At 47.1% G+C, this 27704-nt stretch overlaps 1 protein-coding gene across 2 annotated transcripts; it reads left to right on the forward strand.

Moving 5' to 3' along the window:
• The first annotated feature begins 1976 nt into the window (after positions 1–1976).
• LOC133971416 (vesicle-fusing ATPase) lies at positions 1977–23372 on the forward strand. 2 transcript variants are annotated; one of them, XM_062408752.1, is made up of 21 exons: positions 1977–2273; positions 11525–11610; positions 12162–12261; positions 12345–12384; positions 13425–13591; positions 13677–13784; positions 14378–14453; positions 14675–14830; positions 15234–15433; positions 15521–15686; positions 15842–15916; positions 16141–16328; positions 17166–17261; positions 17346–17502; positions 17683–17816; positions 18195–18341; positions 18691–18825; positions 19219–19332; positions 20141–20196; positions 20474–20531; positions 22234–23372. In XM_062408752.1, the coding sequence occupies exons 1-20, from the start codon at positions 2262–2264 to the stop codon at positions 20502–20504; spliced, it is 2244 nt and encodes a 747-aa protein (XP_062264736.1). In that variant the 5' UTR covers positions 1977–2261; the 3' UTR covers positions 20505–20531; positions 22234–23372. The 2 variants fall into 2 exon arrangements, with proteins under 2 accessions (XP_062264736.1, XP_062264737.1); XM_062408753.1 differs by lacking the exon at positions 20474–20531 and having other exon boundaries at positions 1979–2273; positions 22234–23371.
• Positions 23373–27704: the final 4332 nt, after the last annotated feature.

The raw sequence follows: 27704 nt of genomic DNA on the forward strand, positions 1-27704 counted from the left end.
ATCGTTCCTGTTGACATCCAGATCTGTGACCTGTTGGTTCTTGTGGTGAATCTCAGCTCCTTTAGTCACTGCTCCTGTTTGACAGATTTCCCTTTTTAACAATGGCTCCTTGATTTCAGGCTGAGACAGAAACACAAGCTTCTCCTCTGTGGCCAGATGTTTGTCAGCCGTCAGTGGGAGAGTGGAGGAGCTGTAGATAGATATTGAACCTGATATTTGTTCAATGTGATGGTTGAACTGGTTCCTGATGACGTCTCCTCGGTTTGCATCCGGTTTAAAAACACCTGGTTCCTGCTGAAGGACCGAAGCTGCAGCCGAGTCCAGTTGATCCTGAATTATTCAGATCATGATTCACTAAGAACCTCGATTCCTCAAGTTCAACAAACATCAGGTCAGAGCTGTGATCGAGACTAGAACCTCTGATAGAGTCCAGGATCTTCTCCACTGGTGAACAGGGCCTTTTTTTTATTGTAACCACAAACCCCCACAAATTGATGAATGTTCCCTGAGCCCTGAAGGGAGCGAGCTGAAGGTGCAGGTCCAGATCTGATGACAACCTCCTGCAAACTGTGGAGATGTTATCCTCCTTCTAACGACAGCTGCAAGCACCCCCCCCCACACACACACACACACACATCCATTAAGAGTGTTATATATTGACTCTTCAGTGTCACGTGGACGACAGACGAGACGAGTTCTGGTGAATTTTCTCTGATGAGCGAGCGTCCCGACATGTGAACCTGCTCAGATCCTCCTCGAGGAGGCGGGCGGGGGTCTGGATTGACCACGCCCCCTCCTCCACATCCTCTCCCCCCCCGACCGACTCATTACGATGTGCCATATTTTATCTTGCAACGCGTACAAGACAAAAAAATGATCGTGTAACATATGACGTTTATGGTAATGATGACAAAGTTATTGCAGTTTTTTCTTCCTTTTCATTTGTGAATTGTGCAAACGAGAATCTTCATGGAACAAACGTCGAGGCCTCTGGTGACCTCTGGTGACCCTGGTGACCCCGAGCCCCGAGGCTGAGTCACCATGTGGATGTATGAATATGTATGTGAGACATAAGAATCATTTGATCAACTGTTACAGGTACTTTATATAAAAACCTTTACAAGCACGGTCGTCCTCGTTTTCTTTCCTCGTGGTTTTATACAGATTGAGAAGGTTGCTGGTTCGAGTCCCAGTTGGACCAGAGTCTCCGTGTGACAGGAGACAGACAATCAGGGCCGAACACTGTTGCTGACCGTGGTGCTGAATGTGCTCCTCTCTCAGCCACCAGGGGGAGCTGCTGCAGTTTAATCTCATGTTCAATGTTACAGCAGGATTTCATCAATGGTGCAGCCCCGCCCCCTCCCACATGAAGGGACCTGGTCTGTACAGGAGGGGGCGCTGTCCTCGACTCTGAACACACAAAACAATATAAACAAAATGTATATAATTTATTAATTTCCTACGTTTTAAAAAGATGAATAAAACCGTTTTTAGAATCATAAAATAGATATATCATCAGTGACATACAGACAAAATAAGAATAAACAAATGTTCAGTAACATAAATTGATCATACATGGGATGAAAAGATACGTTATTGATCATTACAGAAAAAAAAGGAGGAACAAAAACACAGAGAAGAAGATTTGTGTTTTTAATCTTCGATTATTTAGAACAAATCAGAACAAGACGTGTCTGAACAAAACCATGCTGTTGTAGTGTTGTGTTATTGTGATTTTTTATTTATATTAACCTTCATTTTTTTTTTAAATAACGTAAACAAAAGTGACTGGACGGTTGGACGGTGGGGGGGGGGGGGGGGGGGGTGCACCGGCTCATGGGACTGTGAGGTGTTCTGGTTGAATGTGTGTTAATGTTGGTTGGTGTGTATTTGTGGTGTTTGTCAGCTCAGGTTGGTTTTGAGTTGTGTTTGCTGATTTGACTCTTTAGGATCCAGCGTGCACGCACACGCACATGCACACACACACGCACACACACAGTCACCAGTGTGCGTGTCAGCCCCTCACGCACGCCACATGTATTCCCACCTCTGTACCATCCTCCACGTGAGGAGGAGTGATGCGACCCATCCTCACGCACGAGCCTTCCACCGTCGGCACGCTTCCGCCTCGCTCAGCCAATCAGAGCGAAGCGCTCTGCTGCCTATAAATCCCTTCTGCTGCCTGGCTCATCAGTTCCCTGTCCCCATCGCCCTGAGACCACCGACCCGAGCTACAGCCCTGATTCACTACAGCCGTGAAGATGACGACCCGGGTAAGATGCACATCTTTATACACTTTATAAACACACACACACACACACATATATGTGCGTCACGGGTTTAAACCCCCCAGCGACGAGCGGCTCGGATCAAACATCCAGGGCGCAAAATGTCGGTCGAGCCTCCGGTTCCATCTCCCGGTGTGAATGTCACCGTGAGTCCGGGACGATGCGGTGGGTCCTCGTGAAGCTGCAGCATCACACCTGTGCTTTCCGGGGGTTCGAATCCCATCAGGCTGCAGTCACCCGCCCGGGCCCCGCAGCCGCATCCAGCCGCCTCTCAGGAGCTGAACCCCGGCTCCTTGTCCTTGAGACGACGCGCTGCGTGAAAAGCGGCCGGCGACGAGCCTTCACGCGCCGTGCTCGGGAAATAACGGGTGGACGCTTCGGTGTGGAAGCACCAGAGGGGTTCGAACCCACGGCACCTGCCCTCGTCGAGGTGCAGCGGTCTCATTGAGTGACGTGTTCTGCTTCAGCTCCAACCCGAAGGCTTAGTGGCGTCGTGTAAGCGGGTTGCGCAGGAGAGCAGCCGCCTGGTGGATGAGTGCGTGTGTGTGCGTGTGAGCGACCTGTGCGCACCAGGGATGAGGGGGGGCCGGTGTCAGCCTCACTGCAGAGCTGCTTCCCGGAGATCCCTGGTCCCTGGTCCTGGTCCTGGTCCTAGTCCCTGGTGCTCCAGAGCCTGGGTTCAGTCAGGATTCACCTGATGGAGCCATTTCATTATTCTATTGGTCTCTGTGAGGTCTGCTAGCTAGAGACAGGAGATGGTACAGATGTGGATACAGATGTGGTTCACCTCAGGCGGTGATGCAGCACCAGTGGCCTCCGTGTGGCCCAGACAGAATGATCTGGATCCCACTAGTTAAAAAGCAAACGTGGCCCAAATATCCTAAAACCGAACACGTGGACCTGGACGGACCGTCTGTGGTGAAGTGGGCCTAAAGAGCACAAAGCTTATTCAGGTGGTTGACTTGCTGTATAGCTTTGTGCAGACTGCCCAGGTGCCATCAGTGCACATGGTGGGGTGTGTGTAGACCGAATCTGAGCCAGAACCATGTTGCGGTGTAGGTTTGTTGTGTTGAAGCATCTCAGACGCAGCAGGTTGAGTTGGAAATGGAACAAACATGCGACGGTTGCTGTTTCCATGCAGCTGCAGCATTTATCTGGAAACAGGGTGCATCTCCATCAGGCCCCGTCCTGTAGTGACCACAGGAGGAGGGGGGGGGGGGGGGTTCACCAGTTTGACAACTTGCATTCTGTGACTTTCTGCCCCGTCATGCTGCAGCACTTTCACGAGCCAGCACCGGAGGCTGAGGGAGGAAACCACCACCTGCTGGTTTCAGGACAAATCAAAACCTGGAACAAGGTGAAACCGACCAGAGTGATGAGTCCTGTTCACCTCTGTGAGAGTGGATCTTTGTGTGGTGTGGTCCTCCATCACCTCATCATGAGTCTGCACTTCAGAAGAAGTCAGATGTGGAGACGTGCACTAGAGGACACGTGTGATTAGCTGCTTTTATCCAAAGAGCCTCGTTTATAGATTTTTTCCTCTTGTATCAACGTAACATTAGAAGCATCACGTGCACTGTCACGTGCACTCTACCAGCGCTAATGGTGCTTTTCACTTTAGAGATCACAAACACAACGAGATGAATCTGGGCACTGACTGGTTTGTGCTGCAGAACCCAGTCAAACTGCTGCTGGGTCTGAACATGTGACCACTGGCTGAGGTGTTGATGTGGCTCCACGCCTGAAGGAGCTCGGCTCTCATAGGTCAGGTTCAACACGAGGAATTGGATTCACCTCTTTCGAGTGACTCATTAATTGAAACGTTTCCAAACGGCTGCACAGTCGTGATGGATCATTTCTAATAGTTCGATCCCCAGAAGCTGGACTGAGGAGAAGGAGCTTCTCACTCCATGAATATATTATAAAATGGCTTCAAAGCTCTGAACTGGAGTCACGTTGCCAGACAACCCGTTTCTGTTCTCTGAGAGGTTTCTAACAACGGGTCCTCCATGTCTCACCAACGAGTACAAAAGAAACAAATCTCGTTTCCCGGTGACGTCTGTGAGAATCTGGTGAAAAGGGTTTTCATCCTGAACACGTCTGAGGAATCACTGAGGCTGCGTCGTTATCTGGAAAAGATCCATCTAGAAAAATGGTTCTTTTAGATCATTATCAGGGTTAGCTTACTGAGGGTTGTGAGTTCGACTCCCTGGACAAGTCACCAGTGTTCAGATTTTTACAGATCTTTTGTGTGCGCAGGTGAGCGCCCTGTAGATTCAGCTGCTGACTGAATCCTGGGCTCTGCAGTTGTTTTACCCCCCCCCTGCAGGGTGTGTGTGGGCGGGTCCGAAGCAAATCAAGAGGTTAGAGCCGAGCGGTGGTCGGAGGCGGGGCTTACTGTTTATCAAAGAAGTTATAGCAGCAGCAAGCGAGGTTAAATAAACGCCAGAGGAATTATTTTGAAATGTTAGTACTCAACCAAACAGCTAAAGGGGGGGGGGGGGGGGGTCATAAATAGATCTACTCAACACTGTTAATTAACTGAAGAGCTGACGGTGCAATAAGAGCAGCCGAGCGTTTCTCATTGGTTCAGTCGACACGTCTCAGTGACCAATGGATGGAGACGTCTGTTTGTGACTTACAGAGCTGTGGAGATGAGTCAACTGTGTCCACTGGCATGTTGTCCACACACACACACACACACACACACACACACACACACACACAACCTTCACCCTCAGCTGACCATGTGCTGTTGCAGTAGCTTGTCAGAGAGAATCAGGACAAAGGAAAAAGAGACATATCCAGAAACTCAACATCAGTGTTGTGTAACCAGCCACGGTATTAATGTTATTAATCATCTGTTAACAGGAGGAGGAGGAGGAGGGAGGAGGAGGAGGGAGTGATGAGGAGGAGGAGGAGGAGGAGGAGGAGGAGGAGGAGGAGGAGGAGGCAGGGAACAGGGCGAGACGCCTTAGTTAAAGCTCTTTGGCTAATTGTCAAATCTTAATTGACATGTCAGTGGTTACAGTAATACCCAGAGGTTCCAGATGTTGGTTCTGATGGATATATCATAAGACAAGGTTGCTGTCTTCTCTCACTGATGCTGATTCGTCAGGCTCCGATCACATGACCCCAACCAGCTGATAAACGCTTGTATGGACAGAGATAGTTTTAGTTTTTAAAAAACGCTGTTCAGATATATTTAATAAATATATCTCACAGCCGACCTCCTTCATTTATTAGCTCCTGTGGGATTCAGATGATGTGAGCAGTTGATCAGTATCGATCAGCAGCTCTGAGGTCAAGTGTTCAAGTGACCTCAGGATTCAGGGAGGGATTTAAACACAGACATCAGTGCTGCTCCTCCTCCTCCTGGTAGCAGAGAGTGGGTTGAAGGTCAGGGAGGAGGAAGAGGAGGAGGAGGACAGAACCAAAGACCCTTTGTCTCAATGGTCCTCATGAAGCCAGGATTAGAACCTGAGGCAGACGTCACAAATATTCAGGAACAACTTGGTTTAGTCCAAATTACTCAAAACCTGAGCAGATGTACTGATCTGTGAGGGAACCGGCTCAATTAACTTAACTCTAGTCTGTGGGTCGTAACGGGATTCAAACCTGGAACCTTCTGCTGTGAAGGAATCCCTGCTTGAGTGAATTGATCCAGATTAAAGACAGTGTCGGTGTTTCATTTGAGGTGTTGCAGACAGAAGCTGAATCGTCCAACTCAATTTAACCTCTGACAGTTCACCAGCTCTGTGTCGCAGCTCACAATGGAAATCTGAGAGGGGGGGGGGGGGGGGGGAGAGAGAGAGAGAGAGAGAGAGAGAGAGAAAGCGAGAGAGAGAGAGAGAGAGAGAGAGAGAGAGGCTTCTCCTGTGATGGAAGAAGTGATGAGGTGATAAAAGATGGAAACTCTCATCTCTCTCTCCGTCCTAATGAAGTGGAGCCGGTGCTTCGCCGTTTGATTTCCCTGCAGTGCAGCCGTCGGTTCCTCAGCAGCTTCCCCCTGCTCCACTCTGTGTTTAATCAGACACGCACACATGCACACACACACACACACACACACACACACACACACACACACACACACACACACACACACACAGACACACACACCCTTGCAGCTCTATCTTCTTCCTGATCAATCCACTGCACCAGCGTTGACCCACAACCTGTTTTATGTGCGACATCAACACCAGCATCTCTGCCCCGCCTCCTTCTCTATTTGCTCCTCTTCCTCCCCTGCTTCCCTTCGACCCCCCCCCCCCCCCCCCCCAACACACACACACACACATAGTGTAGATTGCAGCACGATGGTGTAGCTGCAGGATTGCCAGGGTGCACCACCCGAATATCAGATGATTTTATTTCCAGTTTAAGCCTCAGTAATTCTCTTCTGTAATCCCTCAGCCCAATGTGGATGTCCACAGACGTCTGCCTCACACAGTGTCACTCCGACCCCCGTGTTCTTCTCTGGTATCTGACAGATTGTTGATGGAGGCTTCATCGCCCCCTACAGGCCCGACAGGCTTTTTTATAGATTTTTTAATTAGGGTAAAAACCTCCATTCAAAAAAATATCTGCAGCAGCGTCGACAAGATGCAGATGAAAACCTGATGTGTGTGTGTGTGGCTTCTGTACATGCAATCTGTGTGTGTGTGTGTGTGTGTGTGTGTGTCTGTTTGTGTTTGTGTGAGAGATAGTAATGGTTAATCCGAGGCTGTCTCAATGCGGGGCCTCCCTCTCTGAGCTCTGAGCTGTTGCTATTTTTAGAGAACCTCCCTCCCTCTCTGGTGGGGGCAGCCGACACACACACAAACACACACACACACACAAACACGTACACAAACAGAGAGGTACACACCTACGCAGTGTCTGTGAAGCAGCAGCGTTCACAGTGTCTGTTCTGTTATCAGCTCAGATAATGTGACCTGAATCGAAACCACAACAACTATAATGATTCAATGAATTATTAATAAGAATAAGGTCGTGGTTAATGTTCAGATTTGATTAATACATTTCTTAAAACCTCTCTGTTAAAGCTTTTAGTAAAGATTTGCATTTATTTATAATGTGGTCATTTATTTAATTTAGTTACTCTGCAGAAACTCTTCTCATCTCTTGTCATGTGTTTTTTAATCATACATGTATGCGGCAGATTTGAGCCAATTAATAAGTCTATAATAACAATAATAGAAGCTCCGCCCCTTTTCAGTGTCACTTAACTTCAGGCTGTCTCATCTAGTCCGCCCCGCTACACTCAAACCTGTCCCACGTGAAACAAAGGCAGGTAGGAACCAAGTTCCCTGGAGGGACAGGGGACAGGCAGCAGCAACTCAAATGTTGAAAATAAATATAAATCAAATACTAATTATACAATGTATGAGTAAGTGCTGCTGAGAGACTGAAGCTCGGTCACATCAGAGTGAATCTCACAGAGAGAAGGAGCCCGTGGAAAATTAAAAGCACGACGTCGCCAAGACTTTACTTAGTGTGATTTATGGAAATGAGAAAGTGAGTCGGCTCTTTTATGCCTCTTATTAATTTGATAATGTGCAGTGAGAGGCAATGTGTGTTAGGGTTGAATCCTAACACACTGCTTCTCACACACACACACACCCACACACACAAACACACACAGAGGGGCAGGGCAAATTTGATTTTCAGATTTTCTACGAGCACAAAAAACAGAAAGAGCTCAGACGAGTCTCCTGTGGGAAGATAAATGATTTTCATATAATGTGCTGAGATCAAATCTGAGCACTTTGCAGCCGCTGTTAGAAACTTGATTGATGTGCGACACCAGCAGTGATGACAACAGTGTGTGTGTTTGTGTGTGTGTTGAGTCAGAAGATGTAGTCCTCTCTGTTAGAGGCTGCAACCACTTGATAATATATTGATATCAGATAAATCAATAAATCTGATGTTATGGCTGGGTAAAATAAATACCACTTGATTGCTGCTCAGACACGTGACTGGCTCCAAACCCTGAGACACATCTGATGAATCCTGTAATGGGACGGGGATTATTTTGCTGCTGGAGGGCAGATCTATAAAGTAAGAATCAGCTCAGACTCTCTCGACCTCGACCTCTTAAAGTCGCTGAGTCGTGTTTCTAGTGACTGCTGTGTCGTCGTTGTGTAGTCGTTGTGACGCTTCAGTTTGTGAAACCAGAACTGAGCTGTGAGCTACTCCTCTGTGAGCGACCCCCCCCCCCCCCCCCCCCGTCAGTCCCTGGATCTCAAACCCTCAGATTCTGCTGCGGCTTCATTGCACATCGATTACAAACGTCTGCCTGGATTCAACGGGATGAATAATTTAAAGAGGGGCCTGGAGTAAGAGGTGGGGGGGGGGGGGGGGGCAGGGAGAGAGAGACTTGGTTGTGCTGCTTCTGTTTCTGCAGAGTCACCCACTGCTCATGTTATTCTTCTTCTTATGAGTCAATGGTTCCGTTACCTACTTTTATAGAATCTGTGTTTCAGTCCCAAACCTTCTCAATACACAAGGATTTATATATAAGTTATGCAGAAGATGATGATAAATAGAAAGTTGTTTATTTGTTTATTTCTTCTAGCCTGTGATGTTTCGACAGTTTGAGCTAATGCAACCGGCTCCGGTCCAGAGACACAAACCAGTAACCTGTACTGGTGCTAATAACGTCCCAGTGTTCTCCACCAAAAAAGTGTTACTGAATGAATAATCGGTGAAACCACGTACTGGCACATCCCAGTCAAAGTTCCCAGTATGATCATTTCCCCTTTTTATCTCTGAACAAGCATCTGAACCCATGTGTCTCCCCACAGTAAGACACTTGTCCCTCTGTCTGTCTCTCATGTGGGGACGATGATAAACGTGACACTGTGTGTTTGGCATGACGATCTGAACATGGCTCATCAATCCACCACCAGATTTGGGGAGAAACTTAAACTGGAAAAAATGTTTAAACATGAAAATTGAAATTGAAATTGGTTTTGAATCCAGTCAAAGTGCCCCCCCCCCAGCTCTGGCCCGCATGCACCATCCCAACCTGCAGCCTGAACGCACCCGTCTGCAGCCACCGCTCCTCTTCGCCCCCCCTCTGTCTCAATCCATGTCTTCTGTCCTCCCTCTCTGCTTGCCTGCGCTGGCGGCCACAAGGTCGTCATATTTTTCAAGGTATGTATGGATGCACTCTCGTTCTAGCTGCCACCTTCCTCATCATGTGGACTGTATTTGCTGCTGTAGTGTGGACGCTGCTTCCTGTCTCCGTGCTGCAGGACGGATCTCTGCCCGGAGACGTGTGCACATAGAATGTCTCGCACCATTGCAACCCAGCGTCTGAGCTGCAATGACAAAGTGGTGTTAGCTGCTTAGATATCGACTCGCCTGCTGCACTACAACCTGCACAGAACGCTTCACACTCCTGGTTCCACGAGGAGCCGGATGTTTGGATTCAGGTCGTTAGCCTCACGTGGCGTTCACTTAAGAACACATCGTCTCTGCTGCAGAGGGACAGAGACACTGAGACAGTTCAGAGACGCTGCTGCTCAGGTTTGAGTCGGAGAACTCGACTGAGACGTTTGTAAACGATGACGCTCACGACCTCTGGCTCTTATAGCCTTCTCTGATTCGTCAGGCTCCTGTCACATGACTCCAGAGCAGAAGGAAACAAGCAGCTGTCAGAGTAGAACACAACATGGAGAATCAACTTCACGTGTTTCTGACCCTGTTCAGTTCAATCCTGTTCTAACTTGTACAGTTGGACAGTTACACATTTCTTTATTTCTCCTTTTTCTGATCCGTCACTGTCTTCGTCCTTCGTGCTCGGTCAGAAAACAACATCAGCGTCAAATAAAATCAGTTTTCAATGGATGACGGGACCAGTTTGAAGTCACCACAAGTTAGAACCTCCTCAAACGTCCTCTGTGTGATTTATTTCACTTAGAGTTCTGACAGGTTCTTAGAAAATCCCCCAAACCGGTCGAGTGCAGTGAATTCTCTCTCTTCACCTGCAGCCGGTCACGTGTCCGTTTGTCTGTCTGCTCGTTAGCAGGATTAAAATCTTAGTGCGAGGCCGGAACACGGGTCAGGGGGCGGAGCTATGAATGTGTCTGTGAGGGATGTGAGGGATTCTTCTGACCAGACACGGCTCAGATATTTAAATATCTTTGCTTTTGGGTTTTTAATAAACCATGTTGACTCTCTATCTAGGTTACCCAGAGTCCTCTAGGGCGCCAGTTCACAAATAACCACACCTCCTTTATTTATTTTCTGCTGGAAGCAATTTCAACCGTCTCCATCTTGTGTTCTTCAAGAAGAAAATGATTTTCATTCCTCCAGCTCCTGACATTCATTCCAACAGAAAACTGTTTGATTATATCTGAGACCTTTGCAGGTGAATTTCCAGGACTCATAGAAACCCAGTGGATCGATGACTCACCTGTGAGACACCCGAACCTCAGACTCTAGTGTTTATGGAATATATTGATGTAAACCTTCTCAAATTCAATCTGAGACTCGGCCCTTTAACGTAAAGTCCCCTCAGTGTTTGTAGAAGCTTCACACAAATCAAACAGGAAACACATGTTGAGTGTGATGTAATTCATCATATATAAACTCCACGGGGGGGGGGGGGGGGTGAATGAGTTGAAACCATCTGAGCCACGGAGCCGTCACAACCTTCAGCCGACTGTGAATCCTGATGAGTGTGAGTGCTCAGTGTGGGGGGTGGTTGAATCTTTGCATCTTTGCTTCCCTGAGAAGCTGGTTGTGTGGAGGCTTCTTCCATCGAGGTGGAGCGTCAGAGGAAGAGAGGACTTCCTGTTGAATAATTCACGAGTCTGTCTGCCGGACGCACTTTACTGTGAAAAGGTCATTTAACCTGTTTGAGCTCAAAACAGAGGGAGAGCCTGAAAGATGAGACATCATACGCTCTGGTGCAGATTAGAAATCATGGCGTCCAGGTTTCTGCTCCTCTGTCAACATCCGGAATGTTTTCACTTCAGAAACAATCAACAAATAATGTAGAAATTGATTTAGGATGCATCATAATTTAATAACTCTGATGTTCAACTGATATTTCACTGAAAACAGTAAAATATTTTACTGAAAACAGTAAAATATCAGAACTTGTTATTTGACACAAACTCAGGATTCATATTTTGCAGTAAATTCAAACTAAAACACACGTAGAACTGGAATTGATAATTTTCATTGTCTCCTCTTCCTCCTCCTCCTCCTCCTCTTCTTCACAGACCATGCAAGCGGCGCGATGCCCGACGGACGAGCTGTCGCTGACTAACTGTGCCGTGGTGAGCGAGAAGGATCTGCAGTCGGGACAGTGAGTCAGCGTTTTTATCACCTTGTCATCTTTGGGTTTGTCACCACACACGTTGAATCAGCTGCTCTCTGTTCAAACACCCACGTTATCAAATCAAATCATCCTCTGCATCGATTTTATGATTCTGAAGAACTGAAAACATAAAGTCTCCTCGTTACAGACGTCTGGAGGCTGGTTTCCTAGTAACCATCGGCCGTTAACCAATCAGAAGAGAGCTGTAATGGCTCTGAACTGGTCTGTTTAACTGGGTCGTCTCTAATCACACTGGTGTGCAGAACTCACCACCAGAGACCAGTTAAAAAGGAATTCATTAAATAAACTCAAATCAGTTTTTCAATCGACGGAATAATTCTGTTTATTAATAAAAGAAGAAAGCAGAGGAGGAGAATAGATGAAATATATAAAAGGGTCAGATCAGAAAAGAACACATCATAATTTAAGATGAGTGAGTGTTGTCACATTACACAGAATCTCCTCCTCAGTGTCTCACCAACACAAAGAAGACATAATAAAAGACGTTGTGTCCTCTGTCCTCTGTCCTCTGTCCTCAGACACGTGACCGTGAAGACGACGCCCAACCACAAGTTTGCTTTTACAGTCAAGACCCATCACACTGTGGCACCTGGAAGCATCGCCTTCAGCCTGCCACAGGTACACACACACACACACACACACACACACACTGGCTCTCTATGCTCAGTCTCTACTAATGATCCTTTCCTTTCTCTCTCCAGAGGAAATGGGCCGGACTCTCCATCGGTCAGGAGGTGGAAGGTAAAGTCCTCTGAGGGTTCACTGCTCATGGGACCTGTCACATTCTGATCATCACTGTTTATTCATAAGATTTACTGCTTGAAAGTTATAGATTTTATATCAGTAAAATAACAGCAGCACAGTTATATGGGGCAGCCGGGGATAGATAGATAGATAGATAGATAGAAGGATGGATAGATAGATAGACGGATGGATGGGTATACAGGTATATAGATATATTGATGGATGGATAGATTGATACAGAGATAGATAGATGGTTAGAGAGATAGATAGGTGGATGGATGGATAGATAGATAGATAGAGAGAAAGATGGATAGATAGATAAATAGATAAATAGATAGATAGAGAGAGAGAGAGATAGATGGATGGATAGACAGAGAGATAGATGGATGGATGGATGGATGGATATATAGATAAATAGATAGATAGAGAGAGAGATGGATGGATGGATAGACAGAGGGATAGATAGATAAATAGATATATAAAGAGATAGATTGATGGGTGGATAGATAAACGGATAGATAGATAGACAGAGGGATAGATAGATAAATAGATATACAGAGAGATAGATGGATGGGTGGATAGATAAACAGATAGATAGATAAACAGATGGATAGATAGATAAACAGATAGATAGATAAAAAGATAGATACATAAACAGATGGATAGATAGATAAACAGATAGATAGATAAACAGATAGATAGATAGACAGAGGGATAGATAGATAAACAGATAAATAGATAAACAGATAGATAGATAAACAGATGGATGGATAGATAGATGATGGATGGATGGATAGATAGATAAACAGATAGATAGATAAACAGATGGATAGATAAACAGATGGATAGATAGATGATGGATGGATGGAGATATAGATAAACAGATAGATAGATAAACAGATGGATGGATGGATATATAGATAAACAGATAGATAGATAAAGAATAGATAGATAGATAGACAGTTTGAATCTCTCGTTCTGTTCTGTGTCGGTCACGTTGTGTAACCGACTCTTTTCTCCATCTTGGGTCCCGACAGTTTCCAACTACAACTTCGACAAGTCGAGGCAGTGCATCGGCTCCATGACCATCGAGATCGACTTCCTGCAGAAGAAGAGCACCGACTCCTCCCCCTACGACTCCGACAAGATGGCCGCCGAGTTCGTGCAGCAGTTCAACAACCAGGCGTTCTCCGTCACGCAGCAGGTTCACATCCCGTCGCTCACAGCAGGAGGAACACGACTGTCCGGCCTCCTCCTTGATCTCTAAAGTCCTCTCCTCTGTGTCTCAGCTCGTGTTCAGCTTCTGCGACAAGCTGTTCGGTTTGATGGTGAAGGACATCGAGGCGATGGACGCCAGCATCCTCAAAGGAGAGCCGGCCACTGGGAAGAAGCAGAAGGTACGAGGCCTCACCGGCACCACTCAGGTTTCTGCTGTGATGAAGCAGCTCCAGGTTGAACCTGTGGACTGACTCCGGTTCCTCAGGGTTTCACTGAGCAGGAACATGAACCCTCCATCACGAAGCTCTAATGAATAGAAACTGTTCCTCATCATAAATCACATTAAGATGGGAAACATTGGTAAATCATATTATACAGTGAACCACACACTGGTGATGTTTAATGTTCTCTAGTGATTCAACACGGTCACGTTAGAGGAACAATTCATATCTGTTCATCTTCGTGCTAAAGTGAAAACATGGAAATATCCCAGTGTCAAAATAATAATAATGAACTTTATTTATATATTAATAGAAGCATATTTCTTGGAGAAAGCACATCTATAAAAAATGTCTTTAAGAGAAATTTAAAAGAGGATGAGGAGTTTTGGTTGTTCCACAGAGAGGGGGCGCTCTAACAGAAAAGGCCTGGTAACCTCTGTTAAGTTATGATTATTATTAAAGATCTAATCTGACTCTGGTGCATTGATGGTGTTAATAACCTCAGCCTCATGTTGCTGAATGAAGTCTCAGTGTAAATGTTCCTCTGGCAGATCGACGTGGGCCTGATGGTGGGAAACAGTCAGGTGGTGTTTGAGAAGGCCGAGAGTTCCTCCCTCACACTCGTTGGTAGGTTTCCTCTTTCTCCTTATTCATCTGCAGGTAACTGTCCACAAGGTGGCAGTATAACAACATCACAGTTATATCTCAGTGAGAGAGAGGGAGAAACATGAATATATATATATATATATATATATATATATATATATATATATATATATATATATAAATTGTAACCTTCCATTATGATGACTTTGTATTTCCCACCTAACTTGTTCTCGTCCTCACAGGAAAGGCAAAGACCAAAGAGGCTCGACAGACGATCATCAACCCCGAGTGGAACTTTGAGAAGATGGGAATCGGAGGTCTGGACCGGGAGTTCTCCGACATCTTCCGCAGAGCCTTCGCCTCCCGAGTCTTCCCTCCGGACATCGTGGAGCAGATGGGTGAGAAACACACGTTATATGATTTTAACACGGTTTCTCTGTCCAGTTAGGAAATGATCTGTCTGAATATGTGAGTACATTTCATTGATTTAATGGATCAGATATTAATTTGGAAGAATTTAGCTTTCAGGTAGTTTGTGTAACATGTTTTCACAGGGTTACACAGAGACACACACACACACACACACACACACACACAGACACACACACACACACAGTATTTGTTGTATGATTCATTTTATTAAACCAGTTTTTATTTCTCTCTGGCTCTGAGCACAGAGCGATCATAAGATTCAATCATCTTTTCCTCTTTCCATCTCTTTGTGGTCGACTCACATTTCCTCCTTCGTTTCTCTCTCTCTCTCTCTCTCTCTCCCTCCCTCTCTCCCTTCCTCCTCTGCAGGGTGTAAGCACGTGAAGGGCATCATGCTGTTCGGCCCTCCAGGTTGTGGTAAGACACTGATGGCCCGGCAGATCGGCAAAATGCTGAACGCCCGCGAGCCGAAGGTCGTGAACGGGCCGGAGATCCTGAACAAGTACGTGGGCGAGTCCGAGGCCAACATCCGCAAACTGTTCGCGGAGGCAGAGGACGAGCAGAAGAGGGTGAGAGCCGCTCCCAGCACCTCTCTGTGTCTGTACGTCTAACAGAACCTGAAGTTAACAGTTCTGAACCCCCCCCCCCCCCTCCAGCTGGGAGCCAACAGCGGCCTCCACATCATCATCTTCGACGAGCTGGACGCCATCTGCAAGCAGAGAGGCACGGGCGCCAGCAGCACGGGCGTGCACGACACCGTGGTCAACCAGCTGCTGTCCAAGATCGACGGCGTGGAGCAGCTGAACAACATCCTGGTCATTGGTGCGTAGCTGCAGGTTCATCCTGTGCACACCAGAAGGTTCCCGGTTCAAATCCCACACAGATATCTGTGTAAAAATACAATTCATATATTGAGGAATATTTCCTGAGTCTGACCCATACCCCCCCCCCCCCCCCCGCGCCCCTCCTCTTTCCAGGTATGACCAACAGACCCGACCTGATCGATGACGCTCTGATGAGGCCCGGCAGGTTCGAGGTCAAGATGGAAATCAGTGAGTAAATAAAACTCTGTCTTGTTCTTCAGGCAGCAGATCTCTCTCCTGAGGTTCTTCCTCCCCCCTCCTCCTCCTCACTCTCTCCTCCTCATACCTCCTCCTCCTCATCACTCTCTCCTCCTCCTCACTCTCTCCTCCTCATACCTCCTCCTCCTCATCACTCTCTCCTCCTCCTCATACCTCCTCCTCCTCATCACTCTCTCCCTTCCTCTGACCTCCAGGTCTTCCCGATGAGAAGGGCCGGGTCCAGATCCTGACCATTCACACCAACAAGATGCGAGGCTTCAACCTTCTGGCCAATGACGTGGACATCAAGGAGCTGGCGGCCGAGACCAAGAACTACAGCGGAGCCGAGCTGGAGGGTCTGGTCAGGGCGGCTCAGTCCACGGCCATGAACCGGCACATCAAGGTCCCGCCTTCAATACACCTCACTCAGATGCTCACCACCAGATAATTCACTTAGTTTATTCTCATTTCTATTGACATCTACTAATAGATCCTGGTTCTTCATTAATCAGTTTACACTTATACTTTTATTTGTATATTCACTTCACTTATATTTTAGACCTAATTCTTTATTTATTCTTGCTACTATATATTGTTCTGTTCTGTAATCTCGGAGCGAGCTGGCACCAGAGTTTCCTTCAGGATTAATAAACTCATAACTGATCTTATCTTATCTAATAAAAAGTTAAAGTTATTTGTGGTATTGTTATGTTAACAAATGGACACATCTCTCTCTCTATCTATCTATTTATCTATCTATCCCTCTATCTATCTATCCCTCTATCTATCTATCCCTCTGTCTATCTATCTATCCCTCTATCTATCTATCCATCCCTCTATCTATCTATCCCTCTGTCTATCTATCTATCCCTCTGTCTATCTATCTATCCCTCTATCTATCTATCCCTCTATCTATCTATCCCTCTATCTATCTATCCCTCTGTCTATCTATCTATCCCTCTATCTATCTATCCATCCCTCTATCTATCTATCTATCTATCCCTCTGTCTATCTATCTATCCCTCTATCTATCTATCCATCCCTCTATCTATCAATCCCTCTGTCTATCTATCTATCCCTCTATCTATCTATCCATCCCTCTATCTATCTATCCCTCTGTCTATCTATCTATCCCTCTATCTATCTCTCCCCGGCTGCCACATATAACTGAGCTGCTGTTATTTTACTGTTATAAAACTGGACTCGCTCTGAAGCAGATTCTGTGATTGCTCCTCCTCAGGCCACATCCACGGTGGAGGTGGACATGGAGCGAGCGGAGAAGCTGAAGGTCACCAGAGCCGACTTCCTGGGATCCCTCAACAACGACATCAAACCAGTAAGAACCAGCTGATGTGCTCACTGCAGGATTCAGGCCCAGGCTCCCTGAACGCCTCCTCATGCTGTGGTTCTGTCTCCTCAGATGTTCGGCACCAACACGGAGGATTACTCCAGCTACATCATGAACGGGATCATCAAGTGGGGCGACCCGGTCTCTCACGTCCTGGGTGACGGGGAGCTGCTGGTGCAGCAGACCAAGAACAGTGACCGCACGCCACTGGTGGCTGTGTTAGTGGAGGGTGAGCATCCAGTAATCCAAGGCTTTTATTGTGAAAGGAGCAGGAGCAGAGGATTCACAGCTTCCTGTACAGTCCTGACCTCATGTAGCAGCTCTGCAGACACACAACCTGTGTGACGCAGGCGTTACACAAACACACACTCACAATCAACTGTTCCCCTCCTCTGCTCTCGACACTCAGGCCCCCCCCACAGTGGAAAGACGGCCCTGGCAGCGAAGATCGCGGAGGACTCCCAGTTCCCCTTCATCAAGATGTGCTCTCCAGACAAGATGATTGGCCACTCGGAGATCTCCAAGTGCCAGGCCATCAAGAAGGTAAGAGCTGGTTGTGTTGTAATCACACGTCCTCACATGTCCACACATGTCCTCACTGAAAACATGGACTTCATCTGTTTGATTCTGTCCCTCTGGTCTCCTCCATGTCCTCGTCCCTCCATCGCTCTGTCCCTCCTCCATGTCCTCATCCCTCTCTCGCTCTGTCCCTCTGTCCCTCCTCATCCCTCCCTCGCTCTGTCCCTCTGTCCCTCCTCATCCCTCCATCGCTCCGTCCCTCTGTCCCTCCTCACCCCTCCCTCCCTCCGTACCTCCGTCCCTCTGTCCCTCCTCCCTCTCCTCATCCCTCCATCGCTCCGTCCCTCTGTCCCTCCTCCCTGTCCTCATCCCTCCCTCGCTCCGTCCCTCTGTCTGTCTCAGATCTTTGAGGATGCGTATAAGTCCCAGCTCAGCTGTGTGGTGGTGGACGATATCGAGCGTCTTCTGGACTACGTGCCCATCGGTCCTCGATTCTCCAACTTGGTCCTCCAGGCTCTGCTGGTGCTGCTGAAGAAAGCTCCACCCAAGGTCAGAGTTCATCAGCGTCCTGTCTTCATGTTGTGTCTCTGTACGAATCCTGTGGAAGGACCTAAACCTGATTCACTCCTCTGAGCCGTGAAGCTGGATTTGAAAGCTTCTTTCCTTCTCACCTCATCCTTCCACATGTGTCGTGTTTTGTTCCTGCTGATCAACAAACACACAAAGTGTTCATAGAGGGAACTTCTCCCCTGCGTCCTTCATATCTCTGTCTCATTCAGAATTTCTCTTTTTAGATTAGATCAACAGAAGCCAGAAGAGTAGATGTTGTGTTTGCTGTATTTACCCACATTACATCTCTGAACCAACAATCAACCTGGTGACTTCCCCGTGTGCACAGGGTCGGAAACTGCTCATCATCGGCACCACCAGCAGGAAGGACGTGCTGCAGGAGATGGAGATGCTGGACGCCTTCAGCACCACGATCCACATCCCGAACATCTCCACCGGGGAGCAGCTGGTGGACGCTCTCGAGGTGAAGTGTGAACGCTCACGTGCACAAACTCTCAATGTGGCACAACACAAGCGCATTACAATGTTGGAAGGTAAAGATGCTCACAGTCGTGCACAAGGACAAGAAGAGATATTAAATTAAATATAGCCTTCCACCGTTCTCAAGAGAACACACATACACACACGTACACACACACAGACACGTACACACACACACGTACACACACGTACACACACACACACACACGTACACACAGCCTTGAAAACCTGTAATGAATGTAAATCTATATTCACCGAAGCTGCACAGACGATGTGAAGTGGCTGACAGATGATTCAGAAGCTGTTTTCTTCCTCCTCTTCACGTCGGGTCTTATTTTTAAACGTCTCTAACAGATCTGTGGTTTTCTTTCTGCAGCTGCTCGGGAGCTTCTCGGATAAAGAGCGAGCCAGCATCGCTCAGCAGCTCAAAGGGAAGCGCGTGTGGATCGGCATCAAGAAGCTCCTGGTGCTCATCGAGATGTCACTGCAGGTCCGTGGCCCTTTGCTCAGAGGTTCTTGAATAACCCTCAGAAAGCTGTCGAGGTCCTGAGTGGAATCATTTTACTGCTCCGGACTTTTGATTGATTGATTGATTGATTGATTGATTGATTGATTGATTGATTATTTATCTAAGCTTCAGAAAAAACCCATTGAGGAATAAGATCCTCATTTGCAATGGTGCAGAGGGTACAATGAACAGTTAATACATTGAGAAAATAAATAAGTAAATAAGAATGAAATAAATATGCATATATACATACAGCAACACAAGGGAAAAGGTCACAAACAATAACAATAAAATACTATAAAATACTATGGTTAAGCCTAACCCAACTAACAGTTCAACAATTTTCATGAATTAACAGTTTATCTTTATTCTCAGACGTTAAGATCAAACTGTATTTCTACTGTTGGGTCCGGTGTGATCATCGTTTCCCTGTTGGTGCTGAAACCGACTCGAGCAGCAGATCTCAGGTTTCTTCTCGTGTGATAATCAGGAGCTGCACATTCTGTACGACAGAACCCTGGAGATCTGAGCTCAGATGCATGTGCAGGAATCCAGTGTGTGTGTGTTTGTGTGTGTGTGTGTTTAACGTCTGAGAAGAGAAGTGCGACTGGTTGATGAAGCTGGTTTTGATCATGTGACTGGACGTCAGAGGAGAACGAGTGTAGACTCCAGACAGCTTCTGCTGGGAGAGTTCTGACGTGTCGACACCTTATCCACTCTTTTGTGGGTCTGTTTGTTTGTGCACTTGACAAACGGTTCGATCCCTCCCTCTCTTCTGCTTCTCTTCTAGATGGAACCGGATCACAGAGTGAACAAGTTCGTTACTCTGCTCCGAGACGAGGGGGCGTGAGTACAACCACTCAGATTCACCTTCACTTCCACTGCATCGCTTTAGAAAGACATTAACTCATCATTTTCCCTTTTATGTTTAATCCTGCCAGCTTCTTTTTTTAGACCTTCACATGTCAGTATATCGTAAATGGAACAAGGCTCAGTAATGACACAGAAGAAAACGTATTGATTTCCCCGGCTCTGCTCTTGTGTTTCCACAGAGTGGGTGTTTCCACTCTCAGTCTCTGAACTCTTCTCATTAAACTTCTGACCTTTATTTTACCATCACCAGGTTGAATGAAGGCGATCAAATCAGAATTTAACGTGTCCGATCCCCCCCCCGTGCACCGGTAAGCTCCACCACACAGCGCCGAGCCTCAGGCCCGACGGGTGAAGCTGCTCACACACTGTGCGACCTCAGACATGTGCTTCAGCCTCACACTGCTCCAGGAGATCCTCCGAGACGAGAAGACAAAGCTCATCTCATCACAGAAGAACTTTATTGTCTGATGAAGCTGACGAGGGAGAAACGTGCTGCCTTGACCATATGTGTCATTTTATAATAATAAACTTTATTCATTCAGAAGCTTTCATATCAGAGATGCAGCTTTACATAGAATATAAATCAGATGTAGTTCAAAATAAGCAGAGAAACATAAGACCATGTTAAAATTAGATTTCTGGAGCGTCGGCATCTCAACACTCAGGCCGACCAGGATTCGGCTTCTATAAAGTAAATGGATCTTTATCTCCGGTGCTGTGAGAACCATCCTCCAGCCATTCATTTACTTTCTCATTATTGGGTTTTGGCCATTTTGTGCCGACACAGTGAGAAGAGATGTGCTGAGTGTGTGGGAATCGACTCGTGACTCGGCCTCAGCTGCACGAGACCCGATGACATGTCTGACATCTCAGGAAGGTTGGAAGAATCTGATCCGTCTGTTCACTGCACCACAACTAACGCTCGACAAAACTGGAAATCTGTACGACTCTAAATTGTGAAGCACGACTCAGAAGATTGTTGAACTCGCACAGTGTGTGTGACGCTAGACGCACAAAGTGTGTAGCTTCTCAGTCAGTCAGTAGATTAGAAGTTTCCCTGCCCTGTAGGATTGTGATTGGAGTAACAGCTTCAAATAACCAGGGGTTTTGTGTCATTATTATAATTTAAAAGTCAAATTCATTTTTGTATTTTATTAATTTAAATATTTCACTACAAGTGATTCTTACATTTAAATTTGTGGTTTTGTATCTTCTATGATTTAAAGCCGCCTCTAAATTCACCATCATCACTTCATTTCATTTGTCACTGCCATGCCAGCACCTTCAGCTGTATAGTAATGATTCTTTGTATTAATGTTGTCTGTGTATTTGGTTTGGTTGCACAGTTTAGTTCTTATAGCCTGAATGTAGTTGCAGCACTGGCCCTTAGGTTTAAGAAGTCTCTTTCACCAGCTTCTGGTAAATTCACCCATTGCTCCAAACTGGTTCTCCTGCAGGAGACGACGTGTTCCTATATGAAGCTGGAACTTGAGCATCTGACCTGATCATTATAATTCTGTTATAGTGGAAAGATTTATCACGAAAATAACAGTTTACATTTCAATCGAATCACTGAGCTGATAAAATCAGACTAAAGCAAGTCAGATATTTATCCTCCGTCTAAAATCAATGAATTCTATTAACTCTGAGACTTAAACCTGGAGCAGAGCTGCGACTGGACAGAGACACAAGAGGGACAGAGACACAGAGCTGAGCTGCAGAGACGCCTGCACACACTGCTCCACACTTTGAGTTGAGTTGTTTCAATTAAAAACTCTGATAACAAGTGATAGGTTTGTCTCTGGTTGTCCGGCTCAGCTCTGTCCACGGGTCTCTGTCCTCTGAAAACAGGGAGAGTTAATTGTCTAACTAGCCTCAGCTGTGACCGTCACCAGCAGACACTGGGAGTTAGATCCTGCTCTTTACTGGTGTTGTTAGATGCACTGGAGTTTTTTCTTAATTGGTACGTCTGTCCACCCGATACTGAAACACATGTTGTCCTCTTTCTAGTGGACGCAGCTTCTACGAGTAGAAGAGTGAAACGAGCATCTCTCCATCAACAAGCCAAACCATGGGACACAACGAGGAAGAGGAGGAGGAGAAGAAGAGATCTTCCTACTGTCTATCCACCCGCTGATCCATCTGAATACACTCCGAGTCTATGAGAGACAGCAGTCCTCTTTATCTCAGCATGTTCCCACAGCCAGACTCACCTCCTCCTCCTCCCTCCTTCCTCCTCCTCCTCATCTTCATCATCCGACGCTGACAACATACACAGCAAACCACTGGAAGTCGTATACTGTTATAAACCTGTCATCTGTAAAGAAGTTGCAATAGATGATTGTAAAAAGTTCTGTTTTGTGCATCGGACATTAAGACAAGTTGTGTGTTTAGTTGTAGTGTTTGATGTATTTGTTGCATATCTCTTGTGTAGCTGATGTAGTTGTTGTTTCCTCACACACGAGAGCAGTATAAACACATCTCAATCCTGAAGTCAACAATGCGACTGTACCAGAGGCTTTTAGTGAAAGTGTAGTGGCTGTAAAAAGACGCCGTCCATGTGTAAATGTTTCCCTCTATAATTATACAGTATGTCCACGTTGTGTAAATAGTATATATAGACAAAAGGTATATCTTAAAAACGATATAAATGACGTCTCCAGTTTATTTGGTGCTTTATCAGTATATGATTCTTCTTCCCTGCTGCTCCACAGATGTTCGACAGTGATAGTGAAAGTGATTATTGGGTAGTGGGTCTGTCTGTGTGCGTTGTGTACAGTTCAGTCCGAGTGTAGCTGCGGAATCATCAGTGTTAAAAAAGACGACAAAACCAATAAAAAAACACTTTTAACTTCCACTCAACAAAAACCTTCAGTACTTATCTCATCTTACCTGTGGGAGGCGGAGCTTGTGTCCACTCGTGTGCATGTGTGAGGAACTAAATGCTGCATGTGTGTGTGTGTGTGTGTGTTTGTGCATCTGAATCCAGTTTTTTTGACGGTTGATGGTTAATTTGTATTTTTTCTCACGTCACGTGTTCAGTGCTTCTCGTCCACAGTTCTTGTTTCGTTGGTGTGTGTAAATATGTGTCAATATGCAGATGTATTATTGCAATAAAAATAACACAGATGCACAAGAACAGGTCTCCTCCTCCCTCTGGTCTGGTCTCATTCATTCCTCATGGATCCGTGTGCAGCCTGGTGCACTCTGGAAATCTCCTCCCTCTCTCAGCTGCGTCTGACCTCCACCGACTCCTGAGGGGGGTGGGGGGGTGGGGGGGGGGGTCTGACTGCTAAGTGCTGCACCATGTTCACCAGCTCCTCTCCGGCTGTGTGTGTCTGTGGTGCGGTGCTGGGCCAGTTGTGTGAAGTGGCTTTTTAGAGACATCACAGAAAGTAAGTGCAGCTGAGAGCCAGGCTAATAGAAGGGGGGGGGGGGGGGGGGGGGCATGAACTGTAAATAAAGATGGACGACACATCCCTCCTGCTTTTGGAGACTTTGCAGTATAGCAATGAAGGGACGGAGCCGGGGAATCGAACTCCCGCTGATACAAACACTCGACCAATCACCTAACAATCATCCACTGTTTGTAAAGCATCAAATAACTAATTGATTCCAAACTTACTGGAACAATCATCAGATTCTTAAATGTCAGAAACCATCTTTGAGAACATGAACCTTGACGTTCCATCCATGTCCCAGCTGCCGACGTGGAGGAGGCAGAGCTGCTGACTCAGGCTACACAGGCTGAGGCGTCTCTCTGTGTGAGCTGCCACGTCGTCCATCTTTGTTTCAGTGTGTTGTGCTGCTGTTGAACAGAATGAAGATGTGAATATATGAATCTCTGTGTATAAAGACCCATTGACTCAGTGAATCACAGGATCAACACACAGACACACACTCACACAACTTCGAGTCTCCATCAGACACTATCAGTGTTTGTTTGGACTGTGGGAGAAAACCACAGAGACACAACCTCCACATATAAGACGATGACATTCAGGTTGTGTTCCTGCAGCTGGTTCATGGAGCAGCGACTCTCAGCTGAGTCTCCCTGGTTCACCTGAGCTGCTCGGAGCTCCTCCACTGAAGAACCTGGATCCTGCTCTGTGTCTCTATGAACCTGGATCCTGCTCTGGGTCTCTATGAACCTGGATCCTGCTCTGTGTCTCTATGAACCTGGATCCTGCTCTGTGTCTCTATGAACCTGGATCCTGCTCTGGGTCTCTATGAACCTGGATCCTGCTCTGTGTCTCTATGAACCTGGATCCTGCTCTGTGTCTCTATGAACCTGGATCCTGCTCTGTGTCTCTATGAACCTGGATCCTGCTCTGGGTCTCTATGAACCTGGATCCTGCTCTGTGTCTCTATGAACCTGGATCCTGCTCTGGGTCTCTATGAACCTGGATCCTGCTCTGTGTCTCTATGAACCTGGATCCTGCTCTGTGTCTCTATGAACCTGGATCCTGCTCTGTGTCTCTATGAACCTGGATCCTGCTCTGTGTCTCTATGAACCTGGATCCTGCTCTGTGTCTCTATGAACCTGGATCCTGCTCTGTGTCTCTATGAACCTGGGTCCTGCTCTGTGTCTCTATGAACCTGGATCCTGCTCTGTGTCTCTATGAACCTGGATCCTGCTCTGGGTCTCTATGAACCTGAATCCTGCTCTGGGTCTCTATGAACCTGGATCCTGCTCTGTGTCTCTATGAACCTGGATCCTGCTCTGGGTCTCTATGAACCTGGATCCTGCTCTGTGTCTCTATGAACCTGGGTCCTGCTCTGTGTCTCTATGAACCTGGATCCTGCTCTGGGTCTCTATGAACCTGGGTCCTGCTCTGTGTCTCTATGAACCTGGATCCTGCTCTGTGTCTCTATGAACCTGGATCCTGCTCTGTGTCTCTATGAACCTGGATCCTGCTCTGTGTCTCTATGAACCTGGATCCTGCTCTGGGTCTCTATGAACCTGGATCCTGCTCTGTGTCTCTATGAACCTGGATCCTGCTCTGGGTCTCTATGAACCTGGATCCTGCTCTGTGTCTCTATGAACCTGGATCCTGCTCTGTGTCTCTATGAACCTGGATCCTGCTCTGGGTCTCTATGAACCTGGATCCTGGGAATATTCATATCTCTGATCTCAGATGTGAAAAGTTCCAGAGTGAATTCAGATCATTAAACATGTAGACGTCTGTGTGTTACTGTTTTAGAGTTTCTCTCTTTTTACTCTTCTTGACTTTTATGTGGATTTTCATCAGGACCCAGATTCTGATAAGAAAAGATATGTTTCTGAATGTAACTGAATGTTTCTAAATGTAACTGAATGTAACTGAATGTTTCTAAATGTAACTGAATTTAACTGAATGTTTCTGAATGTTTCTAAATGTAACTGAATGTTTATAAATGTTTCTGAATGTTACCATATGTTTCTGAAAGTAACTGAATGTTTCTGAATGTCACTGAATGTTTCTGAATGTTACTGAATGTTTCTGAATGTTACTGAATGTTTCTGAATGTTACTGAATGTTTCTGAATGTAACTGAATTTAACTGAATTTAACTGAATGCTTCTAAATGTTTTTGAATGTAACTGAATGTAACTGAATGTAACTGAATGTTTCTAAATATTTCTGAATGTAACTGAATGTAACTGAATGTTTCTAAATGTTTTTGAATGTAACTGAATGTAACTGAATGTAACTGAATGTTTTTGTTTCTGAATGTTTCTGATGAAAACAAACGGTCCCTTTAATGATCGGTGATTATGCAACCCCCCCTCGCCCCCCCCACCCCCTCTGGGCGGGACAGTACCGCCGGTGGCCGGTGGAGGACGCTGCAGAGCCTGGTGGTGAATCATCCAAGCAGCGGCTCCGCGGCTCCTGACCCGCATTCACCCGCACCGTACCGGCAGGGGAGGGAGCACCGAGCACCGGGAGCAGAACCAGCGAACTCTTCCCCGCGCCCCGTCTCCATGGCTCAGCGGACGGTCTCCGGCGGCGCCCCGGGCTCCGCTCACCTGACAGCGGACTGAGAGCAGGGCCGGCACCGGGAGGAGGAAGCCAGCGACGCCGCGGCAGAGACGGTAAAAACAACCGGACTCCATTCGAGTCCTGCGCATTTGTTCCGCTGGGTTTTCCCGTGCTGGTCCCGCGGCTGCACGGTGTCGGCTCGGTTCTGATAGGATCGTGTTTACGGTGTAAAACTGGGTCTTTCTCCGCGGGGGGGAGGGAGGGAGGGGGAGGGGGGGGGTCTGCTGGACGGGGACGGCGGTGCAAGGTGAGCGCTGTCCTCACGTCAACCCGGCGGCACCTATAGGTGACCGGGGGACGGGAGCCCCGCAGCTCGGCCCCCTGCACCGGGGGCTGCCCCCCGCTGGCCCCGCAGCCCGACCGGCAGCTCGGCCATGTGCTCCCCGTCGCCCCGCGGCTCCTGCACGGCTCCAAAGTGCACGAGCAAAGTTGGAGCTATAGGATGAGTGCAATCAGAGACCTGTGCCCAACATGGCTCCGTGCACGGGCCCGGGGGAGAGCGGACACCCCGCAGGAGACACCGGGCTTTGTGCACGGACCCAGCAGCAGCTCACGGGCTGCGTGTGCATGTACAGTATGTGTGGAACCTCCCAGTTTGAGACTTACTGCGCAGTCATTGTTCACATTCCTGTGCTGTGACATGTCCAAGTGGGTCGTTGTGTGCACCAGTGGGTCCTGCAGACTGGGACCGTGCGTGTGTTGCTGGGGCAGAACGTGGGTGCCCCCCCTATAGGCAGAGGCGTGGTGCAGGGTGTCATATTGTGAGTCAGTCTACTCATGTGTCAGTTGTGTGTGTGGAGAGGTTCAAGTTCAGGTGTGAGACGTGTGGTTCAAGAGGTCAGAGCAGGGGTCAGAGGTCAGGCTGAGATACAAGAAGTATAATCTGATCTATGAAGATGAAGTTCAGGACGCCACGCTTCGTCATGTGGAAGAGACGAGACACTTCCCACAGGACGCCACTGGTTTGGTCTTTTTGTCCTAAATCTCTAAACGTTGTCAAGAAATTGACATTGTCAATTGACAATTGACGTTGTGTGTGTGTGTGACGTGTTTCAGATCAACACAACCAGAGAGCTACGCACACAAAGTCAAACTCTCATGTAAACACAGCTGAGTGTAAAACTGGAGTCACTGTGAAATGAAAGGTTCAGGAGCTCAGCGCCTGAATTTAAAGTAGATTGAGATATCATGGGTTCCAGCTGTTGAGCATGGGGGGGGGGGGGTGCACACATCAGATCAGGGTGAGATATAAGAAGCAAAACACGACACGCTAACAGTAAAGGTTCCTCAGCCTTCAAGGCGTCGTGCTTCCACGTGAGCTGATGTTTCTCCTGGTGAAGAGACGTGAGGCCTCCTTCACGCTGCTGTCGATCAGCTGCAGAGGTCCAGAGGAAACATCTGAGTGAGGAGCATCTGAGTGAGGAACGTCTGAGTGAGGAACATCTGAGTGAGGAACATC

This window comes from Platichthys flesus, chromosome 16 (genome assembly GCF_949316205.1).
Source record: "Platichthys flesus chromosome 16, fPlaFle2.1, whole genome shotgun sequence".
NCBI lineage: Eukaryota > Metazoa > Chordata > Actinopteri > Pleuronectiformes > Pleuronectidae > Platichthys > Platichthys flesus.